Source organism: Rosa chinensis, chromosome 5 (genome assembly GCF_002994745.2).
Source record: "Rosa chinensis cultivar Old Blush chromosome 5, RchiOBHm-V2, whole genome shotgun sequence".
Classification (NCBI taxonomy): domain Eukaryota; kingdom Viridiplantae; phylum Streptophyta; class Magnoliopsida; order Rosales; family Rosaceae; genus Rosa; species Rosa chinensis.
Window position 1 is genome coordinate 74,280,344 of NC_037092.1, and position 16,650 is coordinate 74,296,993.

General features: G+C 41.3%; 1 protein-coding gene and 4 non-coding genes across 5 annotated transcripts; 4 read left to right on the plus strand and 1 right to left on the minus strand.

Moving 5' to 3' along the window:
* The first annotated feature begins 4,840 nt into the window (after positions 1 to 4,840).
* LOC112168534 lies at positions 4,841 to 5,001 on the plus strand. Its single transcript, XR_002924295.1, has one exon. It is a non-coding gene; the product is annotated as a U1 spliceosomal RNA (small nuclear RNA).
* A 1,409-nt stretch (positions 5,002 to 6,410) lies between these two features.
* Positions 6,411 to 6,527, plus strand: LOC112168596. The gene has a single exon (XR_002924355.1). It is a non-coding gene; the product is annotated as a U5 spliceosomal RNA (small nuclear RNA).
* Positions 6,528 to 7,845: 1,318 nt separating this feature from the next.
* Positions 7,846 to 8,040, plus strand: LOC112168567. Its single transcript, XR_002924328.1, has one exon. It is a non-coding gene; the product is annotated as a U2 spliceosomal RNA (small nuclear RNA).
* A 1,534-nt stretch (positions 8,041 to 9,574) lies between these two features.
* On the plus strand, positions 9,575 to 9,691 carry LOC112168597. The gene has a single exon (XR_002924356.1). It is a non-coding gene; the product is annotated as a U5 spliceosomal RNA (small nuclear RNA).
* A 629-nt stretch (positions 9,692 to 10,320) lies between these two features.
* Positions 10,321 to 15,910, minus strand: LOC112165721 (alpha-glucan phosphorylase, H isozyme). The gene is made up of 16 exons (XM_024302345.2): positions 15,588 to 15,910; positions 15,265 to 15,488; positions 14,979 to 15,158; positions 14,599 to 14,775; positions 14,431 to 14,516; positions 14,073 to 14,262; positions 13,663 to 13,755; positions 13,190 to 13,371; positions 12,938 to 13,055; positions 12,729 to 12,857; positions 12,399 to 12,617; positions 12,099 to 12,302; positions 11,629 to 11,787; positions 11,183 to 11,446; positions 10,851 to 11,041; positions 10,321 to 10,712 (listed from the first exon to the last, which is right to left on the minus strand). The coding sequence occupies exons 2-16, from the start codon at positions 15,451 to 15,453 to the stop codon at positions 10,586 to 10,588; spliced, it is 2,508 nt and encodes an 835-aa protein (XP_024158113.1). The 5' UTR covers positions 15,454 to 15,488; positions 15,588 to 15,910; the 3' UTR covers positions 10,321 to 10,585.
* Between the last annotated feature and the right edge of the window lie 740 nt (positions 15,911 to 16,650).

The window sequence follows — 16,650 nt, forward strand, 5'->3', positions numbered from 1 at the left end:
CTCAATGAATTGAGCTTCAGTAACGGCTCCTTCATGAAAAAGCACCCTCAAGTACTCCAAGACTCTCGTGGGCGCGCCGGGTGTCAGGATGTCAGGACCGAGGAGGCGACGGAGGCCTTCCCTAACATCATCTACCACTTCAGGTGAGACTACTTCAAGTATGCGAGCCAACCTTTCTAGTCTCGAAGGAGGCATAGGTGGTAGGTTGGGATCCACAGCAACAGGAGCCTCAAGTGGTTCCGCGACAGGAGCTGCCTTCGGTACTGGTTCATGAAATATCTCTACCTCCTCTTCAGGCACTTGGGGGGCATGGGGGGCAGGTTCCTGGTCAGCCGGGTTTCCACCATCTGGTTCAGCAGGGTTCTCGATAGCAATTTCCTCGACAGCTACTGCCATTTCCTCATTAGGAGCGACATTCGGGGCCTGACAAGAGTTGTTAGAATGTAAGAAGGTTGAGGTGGGAACCAGAGTGGAAATATTTACAAGGAAAAATACCTCGTCAACAGGTGACTCGTGAGAAGCATCGATTGCCATTTGTTCTTGGGCAACCTCGAGAAGACTGGCCGAGTCAGGGGTAATTTTCTCCTAGACGGGGTTTGCAGTTGGCTGCTCGCGAGAGGTTTCTATAGGTGGCGCTCTTTCTTCAACCTCAGGTGAGCTGTCATCCAAAATCTGCACCGGTACTTGAGGCAGCTGCGAATCATTCGCGGTGTTGACAGGAAGTGGATTATTGGTTGAATCAGGCCGCACTTGGGCTTGAGAAGGAGATGCTGCGTCGCCAGCAGTGGACGACCCCTTCACCCATCAGCCTTAAGGGCCTGCGACGGACCTGCAAGAGAGGGACGTTAGGGACTCAGATATAATGATGGAATGAAAATTTCAGTGCTCGCGTTAGTATGAAGTACCAATCGAAATGAGAGTGGTTCACCTTCTTCCCACTGGTCGGTCCGGGGATCAGCGCGATTGCGTTTGCGGGCCAAAGCAGCAGCAAGCTGTCGGGGTCAAAAGGGGGTTAAGTTAGACTGTAGATAAAATGTTGCAATCTCAGACTCTGGGAGGGAAGTCCTTACACTTTGTGGGTCTTCATCATCAGAAGAAGAGTCTCCAATTTCAGGCTTTCTGGCTACAACTTTCTGTTTGGCAACCTGACCAGTGGCTGGAGGAACATCTACTGTGCGGTCGCCAGAGGGCGAGCACGTCCCTGCTACATTAAAGTTTGAGTAAGGGGGAAAAGAGTGAAGCTAAGGCGAAAGAAGAAATAAAAACATTCAAAGGGCAAGTTACCTCTTGTGGTGGCTCGCGGATAACAATGCCAGCTTGAACAGGACGCGGGGCTCCCGTGGGTCGCGGAGCCGGCTCGGGTACTGGAGGTCGCGCCTCAGCTTCAGGGAAGCGAGCAAGTAGTTAGGTATCAGCATCATAGGGATACAGCAGATCTTGGAAGATGGTTGCGAAGAGTTCATCATCCCGTTGTCTCCAGTAGTTGACAGAAACTTCTTCCCACCATTGATCGTAATCTTCGGAGGTCCCATCAACAGGAGCAAGGTTGTTGGCCCATTGAGGGAGATCAACCAATGCAAGCATACTTTGGGCTGGCGGAGGCCCAGTTGGGGGACCAATTCTGCGCCAGGAGGTGTTGTAGTTCCAAGCGTCAAAGAGGGGGAATGGCACTATGTTAAACACTCAGAGTAGGGCGGGGATGTGTACCTTGCCTCGCGGCAGAGCCATCGGCCACGAAGAGTGTCAGCTGGTGGTAGCGGTGGAATGTCATCGCAGCGGAGGAATGGGAAGTAAATTTGGATCCAGAAATCAAGAATCCAGAAGGGGCCTGAGATATTGGTTTCGAAAGGATGCATAGTGGCCTGGTATAAAATGCGGTAGAGGGCGCCCAAAACCAGTTGTTTGAGCCCTACGCGGTGGCCGTTGTAGAGGGCCGTCGCGAGAGAAGTCCAAGGTCCAGTGGGCTTGTTGGCAGAGGTGCAGATGATGAACTTGCACAGCCAGTACTCTAGGAAGGAAATACCTCCGGTCGCGTTGTGTTCTCTACAGTAATGAGACAGCCACCTTGGGTAGGAGCTGCTATGAGAACTGCAGCCGGTTTGTGCCATTGTTAGAGTGAAGGTGACGGAGTCAAATTGGCCATGTACATAGGGCTCGTCGTCAATGGGTAGCCCAGTAATCGTGAGGATGTCCAGCAGAGTGATGCCCATTTGGCCGAATCGAAAATCGAAAGTGTTGGTGGTGGTAGTCCAGAAACAAAGGAAGGCGGCCAGTGGTGAACGATTGCCACCGCGCGGAAGGCTAAAGAAGAGATCAATAGTCTGAGTAATACCTGCCCCGTCCCAACGAGCCAGATCTCGCTTTCAGAGTTCTGCCGCGGTAATGGTGGCGGGCCAATACCCTATTTTGGCTCTGTGCTGATGCGCGCCCCAGCTAGTGAAATCTCCAGTCGTTCTTCTGAGGACCGGAATGGGTCGTCGGACGGGCAGGCCGTAGAGGGCGAGTGCGTCGTCCGGGATGGAATCTCGCGGTGAAGGTCCTAGTCCGGCATGGTGGTTTGGAAGTCTGAGGAGCAGGGGTCTTTGGATGATCGTGTGGATGAAACAGCGGGCACCTACGCTAGTTCCCCAAGTATGGGCGACTTTCTCGTTAAGTTCCTCTTCCTGATCGATGATCATCTTCTTTGGGGGAGCCATTTCTTGGTTTCTGTAGGGAGGTGTATGGAATAAGGAGTTTTCGGGGTTCAAGAGACCGGAAGGGTTTCTGATGTGACAGGTCTGAAGTGGCTGCGGGATTTAAATAAGAGGTTTTGTGAGGGAAACGATATGACGAGAAGAAGTTTTACAAAGCGAATGGACGCGATCCTCATTAATGGCCTCGTTTCGATCGTCAGGCGTGTCGTTTAAGTCCCCTTCAACCAGTTACTTCTCGCGGGCCTGATTTTGGGGCCTGAGGGGGGGGCAATGTTTGAGCCCAAAAGTATTTTTGGCAAGATCCCTTAGGGGATTTAGCACAACGGGCCGATACCTGCTGCCCAAAAATAAGCCTACTTGGGTTTAGGCTATAGCCATTCCGTGATCCATAAGGAAAACGAGCCCTTATTGGAATCAAGTAGCGGAGATTGAATAGGAAACTTCAATCAATAATCCTTCTATGGCAAGGAACTGTCGAAGCCCTAGGTATAAATACCAGGTTTCGAGGACGAATTAGGGACAACTCTTCAATCAACTAATTATACAGATTATCAAAGCCTCTTCGGAGCAAACCTACCTGCAACCTAGTTGCAACCCATCGAAGCAAGGGTAACACCCTCGCGACTCAGCGAAGCTAAAGTCACGCTTTAGCAAAACCCGTGCTTTCTCCAAACTTCCCAATGATTGCTCTACTCAACCCACAACGTTGAGTATCGATTCGGTGTCGCAAAGAGATCACAACCAAAGTCCTTATCCGTAAGGCAAGAAGTCCTTTTCCGAAAGGCATAGAGAAGAACCTGGTGACGAGGTTGGTGCTCTTCTCGTCCACAACGTTTGATCAAGAAGTCAGGTCAAGGGATTCTCCGACGACTGTACCCCACGGTGCTAGCACGCCTGCTCATACGCTCAAAAGAGACAGTTTGCACCCATACTGGTTTTGGAGCCAAACAAGCACGATTCACCAATTGTCCAATTTCAATATGTATCTCCATTGAATGAGTATTGCAGCGTGAAAACAAAATAGAAGCTAGAGAGGCTTCATGTCTACGCCAAAGATATAGAGGAGCTCTTGAGTGCCATAGCACTATAGCAGTGGAAAAGACATTGAGTAACTGTTAACTCGCCACCTAGTGTTTAATCTGCGAACAACAAAATTGAAAATTGAACTAGGTACTATACCAAATATGAACTTCATAGCTAATAGATATGTTCTCTTAGCATCAATATGCAAAAACTTTGATGTACATACATATTTGTATGATTCCATTTGAATTATACAAGCTATTATTAGAACGAGACCTTTCCACATCTATACATTAGCAACTTCGATCAAAGTCTGCTGGAGAGAGGTTGGCCGCTCACCTTCTTTTTACAAAAGAGATGCACAAAGCTCTTCGTTTTGTTTATTGTTTCAATCTACATCAAGAGTCCAGTTGTTTATCAATAATTCAATGTCTTCCTAGGACATTGCCTTAGGCCCTTAAGTTGTCGCTTTCATTACAATTCAATCTATATCATGCGATTTAGAAACAAGCTCACTGAGATTGATGTACTAAAATTATCGACAATGTCGTAGAATATTGATTTGAAAGAGCACACTACAAAGTGTTAGGACTTTGATAGCTTCTACTTTGTATTTGAACAAAATATAATCGAAACCACAACTTAGCAAACTGAGTTGAAGTATCCTAGTTGGGCCAGGAAAGCATTAATTCCAACACAAAGCATACTGCGTTTTCTGATGTTGTGGAGTACAAATAAGTCAATCTTGATAACACAAGACCTAGATGAGGTCATACTGAAGCACCAACATTAACCCAATTACATGTGTTCATGCATCTCTAGCTATGTAATCCCATTCATTAGGCTCGGTTTTCATGTCTCTGTTTTTAACCCTAAGAAGGTGGCGTTGGAACAAAAGAACTGTCAAATCTAGACCGTGTAAAGAAATTTAGGCATGAAACCAACAAATATTGTGACAATAGAAGACATAGTTGATACATATTGTACTGTGTACCACTTGGTTTTTCAAGCAGTTTTGTAGACTTTGGTAATTGATATGTATTAGTTCTGTACCACATAGCAAACATGAGGAAAGTGGGGAGGCAAGAATGGGTATAAAATAGCTGGACCTATGCAGCTGTAACATACTTACCTGGACGGGGTTTCTGGGCGATCAAGAAGGCCCATGGCCAAGATTGGTGACCTCCATTGCACTTGGGAGGGGTGCCCATCTATGGTCTCCCATACGTGGGAGAGCCAACGTCATAATTTGTTGCAAGGGGGCCTGCGTTCGCGCAACCCCCACCAATTCTAGTCCAATTTCTATTTTTTTGCCTTTCGGAATGCTATTTTGTTATTTTTTAGGATACTTTTTAATTTTGGTGTTAAAAATATTGTGATTCCTTGGTGAATGAAGAAACTTGACCGAAAATCCGAAATCTACGACTATTAGCAGAACTCTTCTCTAGCCTTCTCCAGCTGTTAAACTTGAACACCTAATCTCAATATTGATGGAATCCATTTTAGTTTGTCCAGCAACATCAGCATTATTTCTGATTTTCTTTAGGTTCATTGATGATTGTGTTTCCACTGGACAATGCCTTTGATTTAGGCACCAGTTTTGGTCTCGCCCTTTGGGTCAGGTTGCGATTCTGGTTTGCATATGACTGAGTAGGTGTTCATCGTTGTTTTATGCACTATAACGTTCTTTTGTGTAATAGTTGACATGTTGTCACGCTAGACCATGGTTCTGATATATAGCTTTCTCAGTATGACATGCAAAACTATGCCAAGAGAAAACTGCTGCTATAACTTCATGTAGTTTCTTATAATGGCCATATGCATGTCTAACATCATGATGTTCATCACAGTGGGCTAGCTTTCGCAAGTACCATAACATAAACATAAATTGGATCCGGTTTGAATACAACAAAATCAATGGGACATAAGGTCTTTGATGTATGGCAAGAAATGCTTCGGATTTTATGACATCTATAATAGATCAGAATATTGTCCCTTCTGTTACTTGAACTAGCACAAAGGTAATGGTAGCAGTGAATTTGTAAATCCATTAAAATTTAATAGCTGATAATGAGTGACAATTTTTCATGAAGAATATCAGTTGCTAAATGTGCAGTAACTTACTGCACAAAAGTCGGACGTGCAGCTTCGTTGTAATGGCGCGGGGTCTGTCTGTGTACTCATCTCTTAGTTGAAGATAGATAGGAGTTATTTCTATTTAATAATAGCTAGCTTGGATCTATGACTCTATCAATATCCAAACTAAAATTTCATACGCCTGTATTAGTAAAATTGATAGCGATGGACTATAAGTTGGACTGATTAAGTGAAACCTCATATCTTGGTATAGTCTAATACGAGCAATGGACATATCCAGAGTTGAGCATCAAGGCCTAAATGATGAAATTAACAAGGCATTACGAAGAATTTTAGTACTTTTATTGAGTTTTTTTTTTCTTTGAATCCTCTTCCTCTTTTAAATTAAATTGCAGAAGTGCACTGGATTTGTAACAAATTAAATCATTATGAGGCTATTTGGATTTGTAATGGATGTTCTGAAACCCCGTATGGTTTTTTTATGCAAGTTGACTTGATGTGTAATAGGCGCAAAGCATCCAACATCGAAGGATAGAGAAAGCGCTGGCTACAGTGAGGGATATAAAATAAAGCAGCTCAGCAATGTTCAATTTACGGAGCCATGCGTTGAGCACAGAGCGAACTATTCTTTCGCCTTTTACTAAAGAATACCGTGTGCGCGGCTCTTTAAGTGGCATACGCCTATTTTTGTAAGGGTGCATCTTTGTGGGTGCCCCTAAAAATTTAGTTTCAACTGATTATTACCTGCAAGCCTCTTGTTAAGAAAATTATCCACAGAAGATTGTTACCTTGTGATGCCTTTTAGACCTGCAAGTGGATGTGGCTTAGGATTGTGATTCAAATTTGATTACCAGATTATAAACTTAAATATCCCACTGTAGTTGCTATGATTTTTCTAATTAAGAGAGTAAAATTTTTTAAATGAGACAGTAGCACTTGAAGCCAACTATCAGAATGTTGTATCCTCTGCGCGACAAGCAATATGAGTCTATGATTGTGAATGGATCGGCTGTGAAGCTACCAATCTGAATCAGCTGTAGCTGCAAATCAATCAGATAAAGATCGATGAAGATGAAGGTGGAACTAAAGAAACCTATGAGGTTGTCAGAAGAAGAGTGGAAGAACACATTTTGTACTGTTTTCTCTGTTTAAAGCGTTGCAAATCAACTGTTGTATTATATCCACTCTGATTTAACATTTCAGTTTTTTATCTGCTATGTTTGTGGATAGAAAGTTGTTCATAGTCAATTAGTTAACTACGGACTCAGTTCAAGCAACAGTTTTAAATGCAGAATATTCAAATATTCAATCGTAGAAAAATACCAAGGATGGAAAAAAATTAGTTGCTGGAATCCCTTAAATTATAGAATATCTTTTAAAAAGAACTCGTAGAAGTGTGATTCCTGTACTAAATAATTTCAAGTATAATTGCAAGCTATAGAGTTTATTTCCATGAGTTGAGATTGTCCTTGATGCACCGGAAGTTGTTGCAGTATGTTGGATTGAAGATGTGAATTTGAGTGTACATGCTAATTTGATGGTTGAAACTCAAACTTTGTTGCTGCCTTAATTGGCTGATTCCTACTCTGGCAACAGAGATATCGCTACCAAAGTTGGATGAAATTGCGCAATGGCTTTCGGAGACCAGCCATCTTCAGTACCTTGAGAGTCACTACTGTTCTGCTAACTTGAGACGCCTGAAACAAAAGCTGCACTCCATGTCTTAATTTTTTGTCATATAAGTGGGACTCTCATTGGCCCAAATCTCCAATTTACGTTGTTCTTTGCAGAAGGCAGAGATGGCCAATTGCCCTGGATTTTATTTGTATAACGATCTAATATGGGGTAGAGTACAAGTGAAGTTTAATGCCAGGACTTGGGTTAGTGTCAGTGTAAGCAACCACAAATTCATCAGTAAAATGCTTAGCCCCTTTGCAATTATAAAAGATGAATAAGTATACCACATCCTTTCTGACAAGAAGAACAGAAGTGTATAGCCATATAAAAAGAGAAGAGCTAGACTAAACAAAGCATACCTTTCTCGGCCTTTTGGCTAAGATCAAGTGTAGTATCTGTTCTTATCAGTTTAATATCTGATATGTGGACCAATGGTTCACACGATATTAAATTAATTTTTTGAAGGGGTGAGTCCAACACAATAGCTTGCTATTGGGGCTCACGCGTGTCATCCTTGTGTTGCACTACAGCAAGGTTTGGCGCACCCTACCAAATCCAGTTTAAATCATAACAACTCCACTATATTATTTCAGACGATGTTACTGGAAGTCTACACAATCAATTTAGGACTCTAAAGTACAAGAATCTTCTTCCTACTTTCCAACTTCTTACCTACCTACTTGTTTTTTCTTCTTTTGGTCTGAATTTTCGGTTGCTAGTTAGTTACTGTAACGGTAAATGTATCTAACGCTATACTGAAATTGATGAAACTAGGTGAACTGAGACACCGGAGATCCAGTGATTTCCTGGAGAGTTAGCCAACGATGTTGATGGTGCACTGATGAGTGTTGCAATGTTATTAGGTGCTGCTGTTAGTTTAGATGTGTTTGGTTGAAGAAAATAGAAGTTTGTGCAGGCATGTTTATGTAGGTTGTTTTTGCTTTGGGACTCCCATTCTCGTCTCTTTTTGCTCTTAGAGATGCCAAAAGGGTTGGTTATTTAGGGGGTTAAATTCCTGTAAATGGGTAAGAAGGTTAAGTCACTGTTGCAAATACTTGAAAAAATAGTTATATAAATTGATCGAGTTTCGTAATCACTTCAAATAGTATGTTTAGTGATGATTTTTGAAGCTATGCATCTAGCTATCCTCAAGAGGATAATAAGGAGTTAAGGACTAATATGTACATAGGTGGCTGCTTCTAAAAGAGTGCTTTCAGGTTTCAAATTCAAGTGATTGGATCTTTTTTTAAGAAGGAACTGGTAGAAGATGCATGTTTGATTTTGGTCTGTTTAGCACGATAGAAGAGGATGAATATTATGCTCAATCTCATATCAGAAGTACCCTAAAAGTTTCTTCATCAATGATCCCCAGGGTGAACATTTCATCGAAAATGTTGGCGACTCTAGGCTAGGCTGCTGCAGATGACCATATATTAATAGATGCATACAATTGATAATCGTATAAAGACATTGTCTCGATATATGGCATGCAATGCTTCTAATGTGAAATTTGGTGTGTGAAAACATTTTCATGGTCAATGTTCTCGAACACCTACTAATATTTCATGATTTTGCCCATATATGTAGCACATTAATGGTTGCAAGGAATTCTATTTTGGGCTTATTAATTAGCCATCTACAGGGAAGCTGAGTGACATTTACATGAAGAACAGCAGTAGTCAAACCTGTGAGCAATAAGTCTGCAGCAACATTATGCTGTGCAGGTCCGCAGTTCCTTGTGAGAACATACTAGTGACACTAATTATGAACCACACAAGAAACTTGGACGCTGCAGTTTCAATGTAATAGGGGCGGGCATCCAATGTACTCTTAATTCTCTCGTTTTTTCGACATTAGGAGTTTAGTTTGGCTAGAGGAAGTCCTGGAAGCTTGAAGGACTAAAGGAAATCATTATGGTGCTGTTACTTGGTTCTTTTATTAAGTCCATTTGGATCTCTCAAATGGATGTGAATAATAATATGTGACAGGCGCTATGAGTGATGAGTCCCATACCTTATGAGAGAATGAGATGTTCTAGTGTCAGGGCAATAAAATAAAGCAGCTCAGCATTGTCTAACTCACGGAGCCATGCGTTGAGCACAGAGCGAACTATTCTTTCGCCTTTTACTAAAGAATACCGTGTGTGTGGCGCTTTAAGCGGCATACGCCTATTTTTGGAAGGGTGCACCTCTGCGGGTGCCCCTCAAAGCCTATGAATGAAAGGTTCCACATGTAATGGATCTCATCCTAGTTGAGTTCCTCCTGGCCTATGAATGAAGGTAATGGATCTCATCCTAGCTGAGTTACATAGAGTGCATCTATACAGTTCAAAAGCATTATCCAGGGCATTTGAATTGGCTTCCAAGAAAATGGAGAAGCAAAGCTTGACTGTAGTGAAGATTACTGGACAAGGTTGGAATTTTATATGAAACTTTATGGAGCCATAGTTCAGACAGAATGAAGTCGACAGGGTCCAAAATGCACACGGCCTGAAAGAAGGCTGGGCATGGCTTGCTTGCGAGGTTTTTCAATGTTCTGCTTCCTGCCAACGAACATAGAGCCGTTGCGCCTAGGAAGTTGCTGAACACGGTCGAGTTGATTTGCGTAATTGAGGCTATTGACAATGAATTTCATGAGCCCGAGAGAAGGCACTAACAGAGCTCTTTGGATTCTGGCAAATATGTCCCTGATTTATTTATGTTCGTATAAAATATTTTTGTTTGATGTAGTATATTTGTATCTGAATCCATGTATGTATAGTTTGGTATATATTTAGCAGAAGTGCATGTTATGTAATTTTCCATGTTTCGTAACAAATAAACTTGCATCAGATCAGTAGTAAGGTAATTAGCTAGAAAGAGAATAGTACAACATATTCAGCTAGAAATAGAACACACACCAGTAGCAAGGTATGTACTATTTAGCTATATTTTGCAAACAAGTAATGGCAGAATAAAAACTTAATTGTTTTTATGTAGACATGATTGAATCAACAAAATAAATACTGAACTTAAAAAAAGATGGCTGTTTTATTCTTTACGGTAACCTTCATCTTGTGCCATAATTATGATTGAAATCAGAATTGCGGGTTAGATCTATGGTACACGGCACTCCTCGATCTTCCAGATTTCCTTGGCATACTGAGCAATTGTCCGGTCGCTGCTGAACTTGCCGGACCCTGCAGTGCTCAATATGGACATCTTAAGCCACTTCCTCCTATCCCTGCAGGTGAAACGAGAAATGCAAGCATTAGTTTTGCACGCTTGTGGTTTTCCATAACCACGAAGATCTAATATATCCCTTCTCAAACACAATCAAATAAGTAATCAGATGTAGAGGCTAAAAGGTGTGGGATCTTACTTGTAAGCTTCATCAACTCTTGCTTGAGCATCTAGATATCCTGCGAAGTCATGGCCGACAAGAAAATAATCAGCACGACCATAACCACTGTTCCCCTCCAGAGAGTCAAGAAGTGGATTATAGTCGTAGCTACCAAATGCTCCACTCCTAATAAACTTCTTTGCTTCTTCGAACCGAGGATCTGGTTTGAACTGAGTGATCCACAAGAAGGGTAGAAAGTAAGAGGAGAAAGAAATATGCTTGATTACTAGTTAGCACCACCAAAGCTATTGTTTCCAACTAAGATAAAAAGACATCTATTTGTCTTTGAACTACTTGGATAGATATCATACCAGTCCGTTCTCTCTATCCTTGCGGAGCTTAGGGACTTCATCAGCTGTGGCACCAAAAAGGAAAAAGTTTTCCTGTCCAATTTCCTCACGGATTTCAACATTAGCTCCGTCCAGTGTTCCTATTATGAGGCAACCGTTCAAAGAGAACTTCATGTTGCTTGTGCCACTTGCCTCCATGCCTGCAGTGCTGATATGTTGTGACAGCTCACTTCCTGGGATAAGTAGCTCAGCCACAGATACATTGTAATTTGGAACAAACACAACCTGAAGAATTAGTGATTATCAGCTCAGGATCAATCGAGGTCCCAATTTTTGACATCTTAATCTTATATATATGAAAATTCATCTCTCTAATAGTATGAAAATTTCCAAAGAGATACATACTAGCAGTATAGCAATACTGCAAGCCATATCAAGTACCAAACAACTTTGATATATGAACTAACCTTCAAATAGCTATTGACCTCAGGATCAGTATTGACCACCGCACCTACATCGTTCACCAGCTTCACTATTCTTTTTGCATTTGTATATGTTGCAAATGCTTTTCCTCCAATCATGACTGTGCGTGGAGTTGCTTTCTTCCGCTCTTCAGGGCTCATCTCCTGTCACAATTTAATTCAAGTTCTCAACCACAACATAATACAAAACTTTGAAAAAGAAAAAACAACAGAACTTTTATCAAATTCCTATTTATTCAGTGAATAAGGTTTTAGAATTCTTTGGGTTAACATGTGGCCATGAAACTCTATAGGATAACAAGCAGGTGCAAATGTAATGAACAAGTTCATAAAGACATACATCATATATCAAGATCAAGTTGGAAGGTCATGCAGGTAAATTCAATGGGTAGCGAGGCATGCAAGGAAGATAGACATATAATTAAAAGTCAAGTAACATGTAAATGGCTTTGTACCTTTAGCTTCTTATATCTATAAATTGCACCCAGAATATTAAGCAACTGTCTTTTATACTCATGAATCCGCTTCACTTGTATGTCAAAAAGAGTGTTTGGGTCAATCTTAACACCTGTCACATGCTCTATGTACTGTGCCAAACGCTTCTTATTAGCCATCTTGGCAGACGCCCATTCCTCTTGTAATTTTGCATCATCAGCTAACTATTGGAGAAAGCATCAACACTGAGATTTAGTATTTCAACTGCAACACTCCTATAACCACAAGCAACTGTAAACACTGGAAAACATAAATTATACCTTTCGAAGACCGACAAGTAGGTCCAGGTTGGTTGCCCATTCATCCGTTTTTAACCATTTGGTGATTATATCACTGAGCTCAGGACTGCAGAACTTCAGCCACCGCCGAGGAGTAATCCCGTTAGTTTTGTTCTGGAACTTGGATGGCCATAGTGAGACATAGTCTGCAAATAACTCATTCTTTAAAATGTCACTATGCAACTCAGCAACACCATTAACCTACAACAATATGGGCAAATAAGTTACTAAAACATTTAAAAAATATCAACAGCTCAAATGTGGAGGGAAAAAGGAAAAGAAATGCTGGGAATTCCTATATGGATTTCTTACCGTATGTCCAGACACCACACATAAATTAGCCATCCTGACAACAGGCTTTTGGGGATTGTTATCCAAGACGCACATAGTGGGAATTTTACTCTCAAGATCTGTCCGTGTAGCATGCACCATGTCAATGAACTGCAAGGAGGCAAGATTTTACACTGGGAAGATGAAATTGAAATCATAAACAGAGTAAAGAAACATGTGAGAAGTATTACCCTTTTGTCAATTTCTTGTATGATTTCCATATGGCGAGGAAGAAGCTTCCACATGACAGTCTGTGACCATTTCTCAAGTGCTTCAGGAAGGACTGTGTGATTAGTATAAGCAACAGTCCTGTTTTGATATTTAAACTTAGTAATTTCAGCATCTTGTATCAAAAGCCCTACAATATAAGCTGAAATTCCATGGAAGAGGAAGAAACTGAGGGAAAAAAATCTGAAGAAGAACAAACAAAAAATGTAATCCACCTTGTTGTCACATCCCATGCCTCATCCCACCCAAGCCCTTCCTCATCCAAGAGCAATCGCATTAGCTCCGGAATTGCAAGTGTAGGATGAGTATCATTCATTTGGACAGCAACCTTGGTTGGAAACTCGGACCATTTCAATTCCGCCCCTTGTTTCCTCTCCTTGAATCTGAAAATAATGTCCTGTAATTTCAACATTAAAGGATATCAGGTTGCAACTTCTTAATGGTATGACAAACTAGCAACTGAAAGTGTCACAAGAGCAGTTTTCTATTTATCCCAGCTTGATAATGAAATTCAGATTGCTGAACCAGACCTCAATTGTTGAAGAAAAAAAAAATCTCTCTAAATGTTTACGATTTCTATGACGTTTTCAACTTTTTTCAAATTCAAAGTTAAATGGTCATCAGAAACATCTAATCAAAAAAAGTTGGGACAAAAAATGATTCGATGTTAAAATGTTAATCGAACAACCTGAAGTGATGCACTGCAGAGGAAGAATTGTTGCTTCAGACGTAAAAGTTTCCCTTCTTCTGTAGCATCTCCAGGATATAAAACAGCACAAATCTGCAATGCACAATTTCATACAAACTGATTCAAGAAAACACTTGAGCATGTAGAACTGGTGGATACACATCATTAACTATATTTGAATTCTCATACATTGCAACTTGTTTCAAAAGGGTTATGAATAGAGATTGATTACTTGATCTGTAACCCAACATATTTAAATCCATGATATTTGGTTATCCCTACATATTTTTAAAACTATAATTCTTCACCAAAGCTTATTTAAATGAAAAAGATCAGACAGCATATGTTGTGTAAAAGACGTGGCAAATTTCAATACTACCTTGCTAAGTTGCTGTAAAGATATTACGAACCTGTTGAGCTCGAGAATGAAGCTGAGCAGCAGGTTCATATTGACCATCATTAAACTTAAAGAGGTTAAAATCCTCGGAAGATGCTTTGGCGTCCCATAGACGAAGACTAATAGTGTTCTTGGTTTTGTATCCTGGAATTGGCACATCATAAGCCAGAGCTTGCAGAACCTCTCCGTCAACCCATTTTCGCCTGTAATACAACCAATTGCAGTTATTTTCTGAAGATGTAAACCATGTGATTCTTTTTTTAATTTTTTAATAAAAAGAACACTTGAAGTGCATTACAGTCTTTATTAAATGCTTCATTTTGACATAAATTCATTGTCAAAAAAAAAGGAAATCCTAATTTGATACTTACGATCCATCAGGATTAACATGAACATGACCAAAGAACCTGACTGGATATACAACATCATGCCTGACTACTTCCCAAGGGCTAAATTTCTGCATAAATTCAAAAGTATTGGTGGCAATTTAGAAAATATGCAAAACTTCACAGAACTTGAGGTGATCTAGGACCTCTCACCTCTAGCCAATCCTCAGCAGTTTCTTCTTGGCCATCCTTGCCAATCCGTTGCTTGAACAGCCCGTATCTGTACCTCAAACCATACCCCCAAGCCGGCAAATTTAATGTTGCCATGGAGTCTAGAAAGCACGAAGCAAGCCTTCCCAGGCCACCATTTCCAAGTGCAGCATCTTTTTCCTACAAAGAAGTATTTCTAATGATCATTGCACAACCAAATCAACCAATACAGTTAATCTCTATAAGAGTATGCCATATACAAACACTGAAATGCATATTTCAACTATTTGAAATAACACAAACTCAACACGAATACGAGAACATGAACATTTAGAGGCCAAAGGTCACATATTACAGAACCAATTGCAAAATTCCGAAATTACCTGCTCGGTTATATTCTCGAGCTCATGCCCCAACTTATTCAAAGCTTCAGCATAGGCACTCTGAACGTTCAAATTCCCAATGGCATTAGTCAAGGCTCGTCCTTGAAGATACTCCATGGATAAGTAGTAGGTCTGCTTCGGATTCTTCCTGTGGAAATGCAGGTACGTCTCGTTCCAATTCTACACAAAATCAACCAAAACCAAAACAACATTTCAACACTAATTTCTCTACTAACCGAAATCAAAACCTAAAGCTGAGAAAATCAAACGGTTGCTTGGTGCTTACTCGGATCAGACGGTCACGGACGCTCTCGGCGGTGGCGTAGTAGGCTTGCTCCGGCTCGAACTTGAACGGCGAGAAGTGAGGGCTGAAATTCGCGTGGTAATTGATGTTGGACGCAATCTTCGTCGGTTCCTCGGCCAGAGGATTCGCCGCGGCCGGAATCTTCGAGGCTTCGCCTTTCGGTTTCTCCATGGCTAACAGAGCCTCCTCAATTCAAACAACAGTCTCTGAAATCCAAAGCAAAATCCACAACAGTTAGAACAAAATCACAAAGCGGTTAAAAGAAACTAAAAAACCAAAGAGCGAGTGATGATGATGCGCATTACATTAGCGAAAGCGCTTCTTCTGCTTTCGATTTTCTGAGGCCTGGAACTCCTCAGAGCAATATAAGCAGGTACGGAATTTAGAGCATAAGGGAATATAAAAGAGAATCGGAGATATTTTGAGAAAGGTCCGAGATAGAGAGAGAGATGAAGACAAAGCGAGAGAGAAATATCAGAGAGAGATTTATAGGGGGGAAGAAGAAGAAGAAGGGGAGGAGGCTCTGGTTTGATTGCAGATTTGAAAAAGGTAGTTTGAAGTGAACGTGAACGATCACGTGGAGATGGAGCCAAAAGAGAGCGGGGACTGTGGCTGTGGGAGTGAGTGAGAGTGAGTGACGCTAGTGCCACGCTTTGCTTGTTTTGGGGATCAGATTTTGATATTTTCCATTACCTTTTTTTTTAATCTTTCTTTAACTCGATGAGAAGGTGACACGTGGCTTCTTACCAAGCGTGAATTTCTTACCAGTGACCAGTGAACGGTACTCCCATTGTGCCACGTGTGTGTGGTGCGGCCGTTTAGTTAAGAGTAAGTGAGAGATAGTTTTGAAATTTTGCTGGACACATGTCATGGCAGTATGAGCATAAATTTTTAAATGAAGGATTTTGATTGGTGGGCACATCATGACACGTGACACGACGGCGGCGTCAAAAACTTGCTTATGAATTAGAGGTGGCAAACGGGCCATTAAGCACGAGCACGGCACGGGCCCGGCACAGGCACACTTAAAAGAGGCCCGGCACGGCCCAAGCCCTTTAGTGGCCCGGCACTACCCGAGTACGTTAGAATTACGAGTCGGGCTGGGCCTAAGAATATTGGCCCATTGGCCCGGCCCGAGCACGACATATTGTGGGCCGGCCCGTTACAACACACAAAAATTTATTTTGTTTTTAAAAATATAAAAAAACTACAATAATGAGATTTGAATATGAGACATTTTTATTTAAAATCTTATGACAATTTCACTAATGCTTTCTTTTATATTGTCAAAATAATAAAACAAAACATTATATCCTTGTTTTGACATAAGTATTTTTTCTAAATATTAAATATATGTTTATTAATAAA